The sequence below is a fragment of the Cnephaeus nilssonii genome (genome assembly GCF_951640355.1).
Source record: "Cnephaeus nilssonii genome assembly, chromosome: 3".
Lineage (NCBI taxonomy): Eukaryota > Metazoa > Chordata > Mammalia > Chiroptera > Vespertilionidae > Cnephaeus > Cnephaeus nilssonii.
In genome coordinates this window covers 76,813,470-76,830,410 of record NC_137074.1, presented here as the reverse complement: position 1 = coordinate 76,830,410, position 16,941 = coordinate 76,813,470, and the positions used below count along the sequence as shown (strand labels likewise).

At 40.9% G+C, this 16,941-nt stretch overlaps 1 protein-coding gene across 7 annotated transcripts in view; it reads left to right on the top strand.

Moving 5' to 3' along the window:
- The window catches only part of NXPE3 (neurexophilin and PC-esterase domain family member 3), a 44,425-nt gene extending 29,397 nt beyond the window's left edge, over positions 1-15,028 (top strand). For all 7 annotated transcript variants that reach the window (XM_079767189.1, XM_079767188.1, XM_079767184.1 and 4 more), the window contains 2 exons: positions 10,206-10,412; positions 12,622-15,028. In XM_079767189.1, coding sequence (XP_079623315.1) covers positions 10,206-10,412; positions 12,622-13,172 — 758 coding nt within the window. In that variant the 3' untranslated portion in view covers positions 13,173-15,028. The remainder of the gene's footprint in view (positions 1-10,205; positions 10,413-12,621) is intronic.
- The last annotated feature ends 1,913 nt before the right edge of the window (positions 15,029-16,941 follow it).

Here is a 16,941-nt window from a genome sequence, read left to right as displayed (position 1 = left end):
GAGCAGAAGAGCCTGGCTTTAAGAAAACCATTTTGGAGCAGGTGCTGTACATAATTGAAAAGAACAGGGCAGTTTCTGTACAGGGGTGGGCAAAAGTAGGTTAAATTATCAGCCACCATTACCTAAAAGATAAATTGTAAGAAAGGATATGAAATAATAATAATCATCATAGGAAGAAGACAATAATCTTATCTAATAAAAGTGATATGCAAATTGACTGTCACTCCAAGACACCAGATGGCCGCCCCCATGTGGTCAAAGATGGCTGCCTCCATATGGACACAATATGGCTGCCACAAGATGGCCTGCAGGGGAGTGCAATTGTGGAAAGTTAGGGGTGACCAGGCCAGCAGAGGAGGACAATTGGGGGTGACCAGGCCAGCAAGGGAGGGCAGTTGTGGGGGACCTAGGCCTGCAGGGGAGGGAAGTTGTGGGTGATCAGGCAAGCAGGGAGGACAGTTAAGGGTGACCAGGCCAGCAGAGGAGGGCAGTTGAGGGAGACCAGGTCAGCAGGGGAGGGCAGTTAGGGGGGACCAGGACTGTAGGGGCGGGTAGTTGGGGGGTACCAGACCTGCAGGGGAGGGCAGTTGGGGGGGACCAGGCCTGCAAAGGAGGGCAGTTGTGGGAGATCAGGCCTGCAGGGGAGGGCAGTTGCGGGGGGGACCAGGCCTGCAGGGGAGGGCAGTTGGGAGAGCCAGGCCTACAGGGAGAGCAGTTGGGGGGGACAAGGCCTGCAGGGGAGGACAGTTGCGGGGGGTACAACCAGGCCTGTAAGGGAAGGCAGTTGAAAATCAGCAGTCCTGGATTGTGAGAGGGATCGGGCCTAAACGGGCAGTCGGACATTCCTCAAGGGGTCTCAGATTGGACAGGGTGCAGTCTCGGCTGAGGGACACCTCCTCCTCCCGCCCCCATGCACGGATTTCATGCACCAGGCCTCGAGTAAAATAAATAATACAATAATTAATAAATGAGAATACAAGAATACATTGTTTTGCATACTCACAACAACTCTAAACCTACTTTTGCTCACCCCTGTATATAATATTGAAGAAGTCCAGCTTGGCAGAACTTCACTGAAAGTCACCCTGTTGATATGAGTGCCCCCAGCAGGGGGTGCCCAAAGACCCTAAACAAAGCACTCATATCCTTCCTTCCATCCTCCCTCCTTCCCTTTGTTTCTTTATTCTGTTTTAAGTTTTTTGTTTTTAGATCATTTTTAGACTCAAGAGTTGCAGAAATAGTAGAGTTCTCATATAACCTTTACCCAGCTTCACTTATGCTGACATCTTAAGTAATCACAGAACACTTAACAAAACTAAGAAGTCCAACACCAGTACAATATTATTAACTAAGCTATAGAATTGACTTGGATTTCATCAGTTTTTCTACTAATGTCCTATTTCTGTTCCAGAATCCAGTGTAGGATCCCGCATTTCATTTAGTCACCACACTTCCTTGCCCTCCCTTGGTGACAGTTCCTGAGTCCTTCATAATCCGTGACCTTGACCCTTTCAAAGAGCATTGGTTAGATATTTTTTAGAATATCTATAGCTTTGGGGTTTTCTAATGTTTTTGTATGATTAGAATGAGGTTATACATTTTTGGAAGGAGTAGCACAGAAATGATGTGGTATTCCTCTTAAGGTGTTACATGTCAATATGCATTGCTAACAACCTTAACCTTTTTTGAAGGGGGTACATGATACTGATATGTATCGCTAATGATGTTAACCTTAATCACTTGGTTGAAGTGGTGTCTGCCAGGAGTCTTCACTGTAAATTAATTATTTTTATTTACTTATTTTTAAAACTTTTTATTTGTATCTTTGTATTTATTCTGGGGACATACTTTGAGACTCTGGTCAGCTGAATAATGACCCTCTCCCCCATATCCAGATCCCAGTCCTTCAGATTTTCGAATGTTAACTTATATGGCAAAATAAACTTTGCATATGTGATTAAGTTAAGGTTTTGAGATGAGGAGAGATTACCTGGATTATCTGAGTGGGCCCTAAATGCAATCCCAAGTGTCCTTTTAAGAGGGAGATTTCCTACAGAAGACAGAAGGCAGTGTGAAGGTGGCAGAGAGAGATTTGAAGGTGCCATGCTGCTGGCTTTAAGAATGGAGAAAGAAGGGGCCATGAGCTAAAGAATACAGCTCCAGAAAAGGCAAGGCCACAAACTCTTCCCTACATCTTCCAGAGAGAGCGTGACTCTGCTGACACCTTGGTTTTGGCCCAGCAGTAACTGACTTTGAACTTCTGGCCTCCAAAAACTGAAAGAGAATAACTTTATGTTGTTTTAAGCCACTGAATTTGTAGTAATTCAGTACAGCAGCCACAGGAAACTAATGCAGAGACTACATAAACGTTCTGTTTCTGCTTACACTTCCACCCACTGATTTTAGTATTCATCAGTAGATCTTGCATGTGGCAGATATTTCTGTGATGTTCTATTGATGACTTGCTATATATCTCATTCTTAAGACATTTGTTAATTGGTATTTTTCATTCTTTCCCATTTATTTGTCAACATAAACTCATGATTATTTTCTTCACTCTTTGGGTTATAATTCAGTTCAAAATCTTTTTGTTGTTCAAAATATTTTGGCAATCGGGAACTTTTTCGGTTTGTCTTCTGTGTCCTTTTGACATGCTCTTGTCATTTTCTTGTTTGTTTATTGATGACTTCCTTCCTGGCACAACAAGTTATTTCAGGCCCATCTTGTTTTGTTGGTTTTTTTTTTGTTGTTCTGGCCTTAGAAGAGTTCACAGTCTTTCTCCTTTTATTATTTCACTTATGAACCCTGTGTTTTGGAGGGGTTCTTTTCCCCTATGAAATTTTGTTATTTATGTATTAGTTAAATGATTTGCCTACAAGGTAAAATTATTCTAAGGTGCAGATTTAGAGTTTGGTGGATTATTTGAGATGCCAGTGCTAGCCCCATGCATGGGTGTAACTCCAGTAAAAGCAAAGCAGCACACCTTTTAATTAGACTAGACTACCGTATCAAGGGCAAGTGTCTGGTTTCTGACAGGCTTTCCCAGTGTCCCAATTACTGTTTATAAGCACCGCCTGAGGTCCCCAGACTATCATAGGCTCATGGCTTAGGAATCTCGATGGCTTCTAACTTCACCAACAACTAAACTGGAACTCACAGTTTTTGAGCGGTTTACTGACAGTTTAGGATAAGACTAGATCTAATATTAGCAGAATAAATGTTAACATCTTTATAGCTCTTTACTGTTTTTCTTTATCTATTGAAATATATCTTATACATAATGAGCACACATCATATAGTTTTGCATTTGTATATATTTTTGTAACCTGGCTAGGCCAAATTCTGAAGTGACTCCCACTGATCCATGCCCTTATTAATCCCTTTTATATTTGAATATTAACCCTTTATCAGATGTATCTTGCCAGATATGTTCTCCCATGCAGTGGGGCTTCCTTTTCATTTTCTTGATGGTTTCTTTTGCTGTGCAGAAGCTTTTTATTTTGATGTAGTTCCATTTGTTTATTTTCTCCTTAGTTTCCTTTGCCCTAGGACAGTGGTCGGCAAACTGCGGCTTGCGAGCCGCGGTTTGCCGCTCTGTTGACTAATGAGTTTGCCGACCATTGACCTAGTCCTAGACTCTCGATTCCAATAATTACAGGCTGTTGTTCCTTGTGATTAAGCCCATATCCCAGTGGTCGGCAAACTCATTAGTCAACAGGGTGGCAAACTGCAGCTCGCAAGCCGCAGTTTGCCGACCACTGCCCTAGGAGATGTATCCCCAAGCATATTGCTATGAGAGATGTCTGAGATTTTGCTGCCTATGGTTTCTTCTAGGATTTTAATGTTTTCATGACTTACATTTAAGTCTTTTATCCATTTTTAGTTTATTCTTGTGTAGGGTACAAGTTGGTGATCTAATTTCACTTTTTTGCATCTATCTGTCTAATTTTCCCAACACAAGAAGAGACTGTCTTTACTTCTTGCCTCCTTTGTCAAATATTAATTGAGTGTAATGTCTTTGGTCAATTTTTGGGTTCTCTGTTCTGTTCCATTAACCTATATGCCTGTTCTTGTGCCAGTACCAGGCTGTTTTGATTGCAGTGGCTTTGTAGTATAACTTGATATCTGGTATTGAGATCCCTCCAACTTTGTTCTTCTTTCTCAAGATTGCTACAGCTATTCAGGATCTTTTTTGGTTCCATGTACATTTTGGAGTGTTTGTTGTAGTTCTTGAAATATGCCATTGGTATTTTAATAGGGATTTCATTGAATCTATAGATTGCTTTGGGTAGTATGGACGTTTTAATTTTACCAATCCACGAACCAGGGCTTTTGTTTTCTGGGAATTTTTTAAAATTACTGCTTCAATTTCACCAGTTGTTATTGGCCTATTCTGGTTTTCTGATTCTTCCTGATTCAGTTTTGGGAGATTGTAATTTTCTAGGAATTTGTCCATTTCATCCACATTGTCCAGCTTGTTGACATATAGTTGTTCACAGTATTTTCTAACAATCCTTTGTATTTCTGTTGTGTCAGTAGTTACTTCACCACTTTCATTTCTGATTTTATTTATTTGAGTCCTCTCTCTTCGTTTCTTGATGAGTCTGGCTAAGGGTTCATCAATCCTGTTTATCTTTTCAAAGAACCAGCTTTGGTTTCATTGTATTTTGTATTGTTTTTTCAGCCTCCATGCCATTTACTTCTGCTTGAATCTTTATTATTTTCTTCCTCCTACTTACTCTGGGCTTTTCTTGGTGTTCTTCTCCTAATTACTTAAGTTGTAGGGTTAAATAGTTCATTATTAATTTTTCTTGTTTTTTTTTTTTTAAGATAAGCCTATAATGCTATTAACTTCCCTCTTAGGGCTGCCTTTGCTGTGTTCCAGAGATTTTGTGTTGTGTGTTCATTTTCATTTGTTTCTAGGAAGTTTTTTATTTCTTTATCTCATTGGTAACTTATTCATTGTTTAATAACATGCTATTTAGCCTCCATGTGTTTTAATGTTTTTGAGTGTTTTTACTGTAGTTGATTTCTAATTTTATTCCTTTGTGATCTGAGATGTTAGATATTGATTTCATTCTTCTTGAACTTGTAGAGACTTTTTTGGTGTCCTAACATGTAGTCTGTCTTTGAGAATGACCTATATGCACTTGAGAAGAATCTATTTTCTGCAGCTTTGGGGTGAAATGTTCTATAAATGTTAATTATATCCATCTGATCCAGTGTGTCATTTAGAGTCAGTGTTTCCTTGTTAAATTTTGTCTGTAAGATCTCTCCATTGAAGTCAGTGGAGTGTTAAATTTCCTCACCAGGACTGTATTGCTCTTGATCTCTCCCTTAAAGTCCTCTAGAAGTTCTTTTATATTTTAGGTGCTCCTATATTGGATGTATATGTGTTTACCAGGTTATATTCTTTTATTGGATCATTCCCTTTAGTATTATACTAGAGGCCTGGTGCACGACATTTGTGCACTCAGTGGGGGTTGGGGAAGGAGGAGGTCCATCAGCCTGGCCTGTGGCCTTTCACAGTCTGGGAGCCCTTCGGGGATGTCCGACTGACAGCTTAGGCCTGCTCCCCACCCTATTGGATGGAAGGGTCTGCAGTATGAGGGAATGACTAAGCACAGGAAACTGAATTGCTGCCTTCTGAGCTCTAATCCCAGAGCCCCCTACCCTTGCTTCTGCTCACACAGCTCTAGTCCACTTTACCCTCTCTCTGTCTGAGCTCAAGGTGAGTGGCTGTACATGAAATTTTGTGCTTTGGCCCTTGATGAGGGTCAATCAGCAGCCTCTCCCTGGCAGATAGCAACCCTGCTGCTTTTCATAGCCAGATGTTGTGTGGGCACCTTTCTCAGTTCTGGTGCTCTGGGCTGTGGGGCCAAGCTTGGGGTTTAGACCCCAGAGTTCTCATTGGAATCCCCACAGGTGAGATATCCCTTTGGAGCTTCAGCTATTGTCTGTGGGAGCCTGGCCAGCCCTTTCACGCCTCTGACCTTCCTACCAGTCTCTATGTGGTCTCTGCCTTCCGTCCTTTGCTTTTTTCACCTTTAAGAGATATTTGGACTAGCTATTCTCTGAGGTCCCTTTCAACATTCTCTGTATTTATAGGTATTACTTTCTATACAGTATTTTTAGCTTTCCTCCATAAATGCTTATTAGCCTTTAGGGGACTAAAATATAAAGAAAAACGCCCCACAAATTCCCAAGGTTTTATAGGGGGATTCAAGGGTAAATTCAAATTCAGGCTATTATAACTACTGTATAGCTAGGACCTTCTCATATCCCCTGCACTTGACTGATTGTACCTAAGCAGCTTGACACACAGTCCTCATTCCTTACCTCCCTGAGATGGCACCCAAGCATTCCCGTGCTCACTGTGTTCCCTGGTCAAAGAGTTACCAGGTATTTGACTCTGTTTCTTCTTTGTCTTGGCTTTCTTTCCTGTTATGAACCATGCACTCCCCTGTGGCATGCCTTTACTGTTTTTTCTTCTATAGATAATTCCAGGCCAGAAAATTAAGGGATGTATGCACACATAAATATACCCCATCTTTAATTTGCACTGTGTCTCTCTCTGGCTCTTTCTAGATAAATTTCTCTCTCTGCTTTTCTATCTCTCATTTTGTCCCATTTGTGGCCCACATGGCCCTCATTATGGCTAATGAATGACATGGGATGACACCCTTTGAAGAAAATTTAAGCCGTGGTCTTTAGAGAGAAGCCAAGGCATTTAGAGTAGCAGGGACCTTACGTGTGAATAGTCATAACCATCCCTTCTGTTTTGCATAAAGATCTTTATATCTGCCTTTACAACCACCTCTGTGTAAACTCAGTTTTATTTTTTAAATTATTTTTATCCCACATGTATAGTACACCAGAGGTTATATTATTGATTTATTAGGCTTTCATATCTCAGTTATCTTAAGTGAAAATGCATTTTAAATTCCAAGAAATGCTGACTTTGTAAATAACTTTTGACTGCTTATTAAAATCCTGTCAGGAAATGTTTTTGTCCCAGCTGACCATAAGAGGGCAATGTAGGTACATACATTTCACTTAATACATTCTGTTATCTAGAGCTGCAAGTTTAAAGAATTAAGGTCAGGTCCAGTAATTGATTTGCTTTGCTTGTCTTAACTCTGGTCGTAAATATAATAACATTTGAATAGCAATGGTAATTGTTTTCTGTGTGATTTGCACTTTTCTTTATACCAAGTATTTGAATAGCCGAGTCTACTGAGTTAACCTTGGTAAAAATTATAACTTCAAAATCACTTTATAAAAAATGTTTTTATTGATTTTAGAGGAAGGAAGAGGGATAGGGAGATAGAAACATTGATGAGGGAGACAGAGAGAGAGAGAAAAAGAGAGAGAGAGAGAGAGAGATCAGGAGAGAGAGATCGGCTGTCTCCTGCATGCTCCCTACTGGGAATTGAGCCTGAAACTTGGGCATGTGCCCTGACTAGGAATTGAACCACTGCTGTCTTTGTTCACCAGCTGGGCCAAAATCACTTTTAATTTCCATCCTAGTAAATGTTTTCATGGGCCCCAGGTGTTTGCTCTGGTGCTCTCTGGCCTGTGTAGCCTTGAACTGCTGATAATGTGTGCTTTGAGTAAGGTGTGGTAACATGGTAAAGCCACACTTGGTACATGTTGAGAAATTGTTTTTGAATAAGCCAACTATATATTTCAATGAAGAGGTTTTCTTCTTTAGCCATCAACTTGATTCATCTTTATCCCTTCATTCTCCTCATTCATTCATCCATCCTCTCATTTATTTAATAAATATCTATGTACCTACCAAGGTCTGGCAATTGCTATGCTTTTTCATTCATTCAAAGTCCCACAGTTTGAAGAATCTTAGGGTAACAAATGGGTCAGGAAATTATAGATTTCCTGTGTGAGCAGAACCATCTGGATGGAGCTCGGTCTAAGCCGTATCTAGTCACTCTCCCTTCTTCTACTGTCTGTGTTGTTATGGATCATACTGAGTGAGAACTCAATTCTGATATACAAACTTCCACAGCACATGACTCACAGACCTCTCCTGCATATTGGCAGTTTTGTTCCCCTCAATTCTGATAACAAATAAATGGGAGGTAGAATATATTCTTTTGTTGTTATTTGTTTTTGATAATGACATTTGCCAAATAAAACTTTTAAAAAACCTATTTACTTTTTACTTAGGCCCTGAACCTGCAAAAAATTAGCAGATGCAGCCCTAGAAGGTGTAGCTCAGTTGGTTGGAACGTCCTCCCGTACACCAAAAGGTTGTGGGTTTGAGTCCCTAGTAGGATACCTATGGGAGGCAACTGATGGATGTTTCTCACATTGATGTTTCTCTTTCTCTAAAATTAATGGTAATGTGTCCTCGGGTGAGGATTAAAAAATTTAAATTGCCCTGGTCAGTGTGGCTCAGTTGGTTGGGTTATTGTCCTATATACCAAAAGGTGGCAGGTTTGAGTCTTGGTCAGGGCACATACCCAGGTTGTGTTTTTTTCCCTGGTTGGAGGGTGTGCAGGAGGCAACCAATCAATGTTTCTCTCTCACATCTATATTTCTCTCTCTATCTGTGTCTCTCTCCTTTCCTCTCTCAAAAAATTAGCAGATGCCTTAGAAAAAAGATTAAATAGGCAGTATCTGTCAAACAGGGCATCTTTCTTGAAGTGAATAAAACCAAAATAATTTTTAATAATATGAATAATAACAAGAAATCAGGTGAAAATAGTCATAAGTAGGGGACTAACATTTTTGAGTTGTATAAGCATTTGGACTTTGAATTGTGGTTTAATAGGTGAGACTATAGAATTTTTAGATTATGATCAATGTTTGAATCTTGGGGTATGTAAGAAAGTGTTATAAAATGATTGGTGATTTTTTAAAGATTGTGGATTTGAATAAGTGTTAGAAATGAATATGTGAACACCTTCAGAAAAAGGCCAAAAAGAAAATGGCTGACATCTACAAACATCTACTTTTTAAAAAATCCTCACCGGTAAATATGTTTCATTGACTTTAGAGAGAGAGGAAAAGAGAGACAGAGAGAGAGAGAGAAACGTTGATCAACATTGACCAGTTGCCTCATGTACATACCGTGACTGAGGATGGAACCTTCAACCTAGATATGTGCCCTGACTGGGAATTGAACCCGCAACCTTTTAGGATGGCATTTGAAACAGCTGAGCTACCCAGCCAGGGCTACAGACATCTAATTTTGAGAGGCGATGTAGTACAGTGGTTAAGAACATGGGGCTCTGGGGCTCACCTGCTTGGATCATCTGTTCCTGGCTTTGCTACTTGCCTGCTCTGGCGCCTAGGTCATGTTGCTTAACTGTTCTGAAAGGTGGCTTACCATTAGCATCTTGTGAGATAATACATTTAGTTGCCTACAACAGTGTCTGGGGCAAAGTAAGCTTGTAAGCAATATTAATAGTTCCTGTCTGTTTTGAAGCAAGGAAAGCTTGTTTCCACAGTGGCACTTTCCAAAGGAGATGTTAGGGCAGAAGGATGTTGACTCTTACTCTGAAAGGTGTCTTGGCACTGCGTTATCATGTGTAGCTTGGCTACAACCATAAATACTCACTGCTAGTGTACTTTTAATATTGTTCATTGTGCATAAGGACCTCCTGAACCTTTTGTATTGTGGGGAGTAATTATTTAGACTGTATGTCATTGGCGTGGTTCTCCAGTGGTTCCCTGAATTAATATTTGATTGTAGGGCCCATGGGTTAAAACTTTCCTATGAATGGACTGAGAAACAGTGGACTATTACTATGCATACATAGAACGTGAATTTAAATTGTTACTTGCCTCACAGGCATTTGGATGAGAAGCTCTTCTCCCATCCTGGGATATGCTGGACAATGCTTGTATCTATACATTTCCTTGTTTTTTGCCTGCCTTTATTTTTGGCTTTGATAAAAATATGCACAATCAGAGAGAATGCTCAAAAAAAGAAAAATCTCCTTTCCCCTTCTGTACACCAACACCCTCACACCCATTTCAGATCTTCCTATTTCTGTACAAAGGAGAACAATTTGTAATAAGGGGAAGTCTGGGATTTCTTTGAGATGTGATGGCAGGAAATGTTACCCATATGGTATCAGGCTAACAAATATTGGGGCATAATTGTGTTGCTAGAACATTATAGTTTATTGGAAGAGAATCTCAGAATATCTATCTTATTTTCTTATTTTTCTTTTCAGAATCTAACAACCTAGAACTATCTCAAGGCTCAGGAACTTTTCCTTCGGGGCATTATTACAAAGATCAGTGGAAGCCTAGAAACTTTAAGATACGCCAGTTTAATGACCCTGACAACATTACTGAATGCTTACAAAGAAAAGTGGTGTATTTATTTGGTGACTCAACAATCAGGCAGTGGTTTGAATACCTAACTACATTTGTTCCAGGTTGGTACTTTGCTTTCTGTTTCATAACTCTTTTAGACATGCATGAAATCAGCTTTCATGCAGACTCACTTGGGTACCTGAAGAAAGACATCAAGTAAAAAAAAAAAAAAAGTTATATCTTGTCAGACTAAAGAGATATATTCTAACCCTGGAAAGCTGTGTGATCGTTTTTTTTTTATCTATATTGGCGTTGTGATGTATTGATGGAAGTACTGGAATCTTGTTGAAGTTTATACCACTGATTAGCTGTGTGACCCTGGACAAGACATTTGCTTCTCAAAGGGGCTTCAGATTTAATTTTTAGAAGGAAAGGAAGAAGTGGATGTGACCCCAAAGAGTGAAAAGTTAATTCCAGTTTTTGTTTTGCTTGTATTTTTTTTATTGAAACAGACATATCTGAGTTCTAGTTGATAAAGCATAAATTAAAAATCAAAAGAAAGGAAGTAATTTGTATGGCATGATGGTTTGATGTTGACCGTGCAGGGCCTTCCATATGTTGCTTGATTCTTAATTCTAATGATGTAGTTTGGTATTTCCTTTCGCAGCAGTGATCACATTGTCTTGATTATTTTCTATCATACCATTTGCAGAGATTTTCACGTGATAAAGCTTTGTAATGGTGCTTGATCTTAATCTAAAGAAAGAATGGTAGATTGAGTTTTTATTCAATTTAAATGGGGTTAAATACTAAGTAGTGAATTAGGTAGAAGAATCTAGAAGAGGAGCCTGGGACTGTAGGGTGGGGAGAATGAAGCCTTTACTTTAACTCTCAAGAGTAATATAGTGCAACTAGAGGCCCGGTGCACAAATTCATGCACCAGTGGGGTCCCTTGACCTGGCCTGCAGAATTGGGCCAAAACCAGCTCTCTGACTTCCCCCGAGGGGTCCCGGATTGCAAGAGGGCACAGGCCAGGCCGAGGGACCCCACTGGTACACAATTGGGGCCGGGGAGGGACATGGGAGGTTGGCCAGCCAGGGAGGGACCACAGGAGGGCTCCAGGGCGTGTCCAGCCTGTCTCGCTCAGTCCCAATCAGCTGTACCCCAGCAGCAAGCTAACCTTCTGGTCGGAGCATCTGTCCCCTGGTGGTCAGTGCATGTCATAGCGACTGGTTGACCAGTCAACTGTCTGCCCCTTGGTGATCAGTGCACTTCATAGTGAGAGGTTGAGTGGCCTTAGCATATCATTAGCATATTACGCTTTGAGTGGTTGAACAACTGACTGGTCGACTGGACACTTAGCATATTAGGCTTTTATTATATAGGATTTTAGTTTGATGTTACTTCTTCAGATTGATTGGAAACTCCTTGAGGACGAGGCCTATGAATTCTTCTGAGCATTGCTGGCTTCTAGCCCTGTAGTGGCTCACTGAATAGGTACTTAGGAAATGTTAATTGAATTGGGTTGCCAGAAGTTTCTATAAGGCACTTATAAGAATATTTAGGAATATGAGACAGGCCTTTTTTCTTCATGGGCATATTAAGTGATTAGTTACATAGTTTTTTAGGAGTAACAATGAATCAGTGATACCTGGGCTCTTCAGAAGATCTCAGAGGAGCTAGACTTTGAAACACAACTTAGATCCAGGGGAGGAAGAGAAGGGAATTTCAACTTGTGTCATAGTTTTTGTTATTCTTATAACAGAGATAGAAGTTCTCTAAGATATTAACATGATTGTCCATCTGTAGGGTGGAATACCTTCTTTCTTTGGCCAATAGCAGTAAGAGGTATTTGGTTACACAATAACAAAAAAAGGTATTTGATTACTATTATGTGTTCTTTAAAAAGCAGAAATTATAGCCCTTGCTCTGGAAGAAATATTTATCTCTTAGAACAATAATGTGTAAATGTTAAGTTGATTTTTAGATATTCAACAATCAGTGCAAAGAGGTAGATTTCTTGACCTAATAGAGGTAAACTGATTATTTTGCTTTTGAGTTATAGACATAGGCGTAGAATCTATCACTGATAATATCTGTAATATCCTGTTTGTGGAGTGATTTAAATGGTAATAACTATGTTAGAATCAAGGTCCATTGAGGTAAAGAGGGCCAAAGTGCAGTGAACTAGGCATTCCCTTTACATTTGTCTTGTACCTTTTTGTTGGACTTTTACTTTAAAAACTGTTCTGAAGCCACCAAGTAAAGAATAATAAAAATATATATGCTTGGTTTGAACATTTTTATGAATTTGAGTTTTCCTCATTTCAGATTTAGTGGAGTTTAACTTGGGTAGTCCCAAGAACGTGGGTCCCTTCCTTGCGGTGGACCAAAAGCACAACATCCTGCTCAAGTACCGCTGCCACGGCCCACCCATCCGCTTCACCACTGTCTTCAGTAGTGAGCTCCATTATGTGGCCAATGAGCTGAATGGTATTGTGGGAGGGAAGAACACCGTGGTGGCCATAGCTGTGTGGTCTCATTTCAGCACCTTCCCCTTGGAAGTGTATATCCGGCGGCTCAGGAACATCCGTCGAGCAGTGGTCCAGCTCTTGGATCGAAGCCCTAAGACCGTGGTAGTTATCCGGACAGCCAACGTCCAAGAGCTGGGGCCTGAGGCGAGCCTTTTCAGCAGTGACTGGTACAACTTTCAGCTGGACACCGTCCTTCGGAAGATGTTCTCAGGGATTGGAGTATATCTCGTTGATGCCTGGGAGATGACCCTAGCCCATTATCTACCCCATAAGCTACATCCGGATGAAGTTATTGTGAAGAACCAACTAGACATGTTCTTGTCCTTTGTGTGCCCCGTGGAGACCTAGCCTGCCTGAAGAGGACTGGAGGAATTACTTTCAGTGACCTTTTCCATCACCAGCATTACAGAAAGTTGGTGGATGTCCCTGTGGAGATATGGCCATCATTGATGTATAAAAAAAAAAAAAAATTAAAAGCTGGACTTTATATAATGACTTATGAAGAGCTTAGAAAACACAGGTTACATTATATCTATGTATAGGATATTTTCCAGTCTTGACTTAGTTACAGAGAACCATTAACAGCATCCACACACTGTTTGCTCTTTTAACCAAAGATGCAAATAAGTGTGTTTTAACTAGGTTCTCCTGGGAGAGGAGATTACTGTGCTAAAAAGTGTGAAAAATGTTCTGATCTAAGTGGAAGGAACAGTGGAGTATTTGTAGCTTATCTGGCAAAAGAGATTGAGCACATCAGCACGAACAGCACAGTTGGTCCATCTTCAGCAGGGCGAAGTAACCAGGCTTATAATCAGTGGCTCCTGTAACACGCTGAGGACTCCCGTGTCTCAGAGTTTCTCTTGATAATCTACTTTTTCTGAATTACTTGAAATGACCAGTGTCCTTGCTCAGAATTTTTAGTGAAATATTTACAATGTCCTGCTTTTATTTAGAAAAGAATCGAAGGGGAGCTATTAAATCAGTATGCATAAAATCTTTGTGTTCAGTTGATATTTGCATGAGGTGATTGTTACTTATTTAATTTAGCTAAGCTTTACATTATGAATACTTATGCTAAAATAACTGCTTTTGGAACTGGAAAGGTGAAGTCTGTAAACCGAAACGAATTTTTATGTTCTGAAATTTGAGGGTTTTAAGAATTGACTTTTATGTATAGAGTGCTATTGTTTATTATAAAGTTGTGAAAAGTATTTCCATCTATTTCAAGTGGATTTTTTTTTTTTTTGGTTGTTATTTTTGTACCAGATGTTAGACTTTGGTCCTTGAGTTTGGCTAAGGAAAGAAGTCAGACCTAAGGAACTCAGATACAACAAAAATTTATTTAGAAAGTAACGGGTTGAATAAGTGAGTCATAGAAGAAGTGAGCCAGCTGGACTATGTGGACTCAGTAAACAAGGTACAGAGACAAAAGAAAAGATGGGCCCTTGGAATTTAGGAGGAAAAAAAGGCAAATAAAATATGCCTGGGGGAAGGAGAGAGGGAAAGGCTCAGGTGTGCTCCCAAGAGAGCCCACCTGGGGAAAGAAGGGGGTAGGGAAAGGCACAGGCATGCTGTAGAGTGGGGGGAGAGGAAAGGAGAGGGAACCTTTCTTCTGCCAAGGCACATCTGGGTATTTATAATATCACTAGAGGCCCGGTGCATGAAAATTAATGCACTGGAGTGGGGTCCCTCAGCCCAGCCTGCCTGCCCCCTCTCACAGTCCTCAGGGGCAGGAGACAACCCGGCAATCAGAGGAAGGTGACGCCCCATCACACCTCTGCTGCTGCCACTGCTGGCCATGCAAGCCTCGGCCGGCCCTGGTTACCTGTGCCTCGGGCTGGCCCTGGGTGGCTGGGCAACCGCCATCCAAGGCTTGCTTGTGCCTCGGGCCGGCCCTGGACGGCTTGGGGGCTGAGGGGACTGGAGGACTCTGGAGGCAGGCATGCGGCCTGCCACCCCAGCGGGGCTGAGGGGACTGGGCACCAACATCTTGTGGCTGTGGGCGCTGCCATCTTTAAGGGTGTGACAGTCAATTAGCATATTCCCTCCTTATTGGCTGTGGGTGCTGCCATCTTTGAGGGTGGGGCAGTTAATTAGCATATTCCCTCCTTATTGGCTGTGGGTGCTGCCATCTTTGAGGGTGGGGCAGTTAATTAGCATATTCCCTCCTTATTGGCTGTGGGCGCCGCCATTTTGCGACAGCATGAGGGTCAATGAGCTATTCCCTCTTTATTAGATAGGATTTGAATTCTTTGTCTTAAGGTTTTTTATCTGGAGGTTTCAAGGGAGGATCTCAATAAAATATATATCAGCTTTCCAGATGTGTCCTTTCAAGCATGGTTGGCTCCAGTGCAGGGGGGTCATTAGTCATTGCAGCTGGTCCTGATGTCAGCCATGGTGTCACCCCTGCCTGGCTTTGCTGCTTTTCTGGGCCTGGAGCTGAAACTCAACTGAGGCCTACATGTTATATCTAGTTTCACAGAAACTCTGTCTCTGTGGTCAACAAACCCAAGGCTTTGTTCCTAAGATTATTTGATGCAGGTCAGAACCTCATTGTCTTGAGGGCCTAATGCTTAAGGAAGTAGTCGTGCAAGCGTTTGTATGGGAGGCCTATGAGGCTATTCTCTGGCCCTGCCTTGTTCCTCCTCTAAGGTGTCTACCACATGACTAGCCATGTGCCAGGGAAGGAGAGATTGGGGAGGGTCTGAACCACATGGCCAGAAATATGAAAGGTCAGGGGGTCTACACCCCATGACCAGCCAGATGCCAGGGTAGGAAAGGTAACTCTGGGGACAAAATCCCACCCTATAATATTAGTCCTCCCAGTTTTGCCCATTGCTGGGTACCCAGGCTTTCTGCCCTGGTAACCTTCTATACCTGACCAGCTCTGCTCATGCCTGTCTTAACTGCCTACTATATCATTTTCAATTGGATACCAAAATTAGAAATTAAAATCTAATTAGAAATTAAGGTTAGATATTGAATCCTATGACAGGTTTTTCTTGATTTGGGCATAAGATACATATAATTCTCGTATGCTTGGAAGTCAAAAGCTGCTATTTTTACTGGCTATCTTCAAGTAAATGTTACTTGACTAAATTTAAATGAGTTTAAGTTAATTTGGGGCCATTTAGTAAGTACTCTTTTCTTTCTGAGCCACAACAGATTATAGTTCAGTTCTAGTTGTCCTAAATGGACGTGGGAAGAAACTGCAGAGGCTTTAGAGCTGAAGACAGGTGCATAAAGCATGGAAAAAAGCACTCTTAGAAGATTGGGTCAAATTAATTTTTTAACACTTAAAACATAAAGTCTAAGATCTTCCTATCCTAGCCATGAGGGCCACCTTCAAGTTTATAAAATACATATCTATGGAAAAGACTTTTAAAATTATTTTCTGAGTTTGAAGAGGACCAAGTAGTTAAATATATTAAAACTAGAGGCCCAGCGCATGAAATCGTTTGAGACCCAGATCCGCCACGCCCGTGGGACCCCAGACCTTGCCGCGTAGAGCCACGGTATAGGGTAGCTTAATTTTAATGGTATTTAAGTTTTAGAATGTCTAAGGATCACATGGAATACTTGATAAAAATGTAGAATTAGAGGCTATGTCTCCCGGGAATTATGGAATCGACCTTGGTGACAAGTGCCCAGTGATTCCGATGCAGTGGTGGTATGCTACACTTTGAGAAACACTGACTAAGGGGAGAGGGAAGATAGAACAAGGAAATAATGTTCCTTATCTATTATTTAAGGGGTTTTCCTCATAACAATTCTGATCATAATCTAATAGTGTGGGAAGTATTAACTTCATTTTAGAGATGAGGAACTGGAATTTGGGATTTGAACTAAGGCATGTGAGAGTCCATAACCTTTTTCAACTACTACTTGTTGGACTTGGGTAAACAGAAGTTTTTTTTTTTTAATGAAAGAAGTTTTGAGCATTTTCTCAAGGATTGCTAGAGATGGCTAAGTCATCATCTTCCTAGGAGAATTTCAAGGAGAGAGAGGACACAGTCTCTCTAGGGCTTTGGAGTGATGCTACTTGTTGTGCAAATGATTTCTTGTGATCTTGTCCAGTTTCTGTTATTTTTTACTTCGTGACATAAGGTCCTAAAGA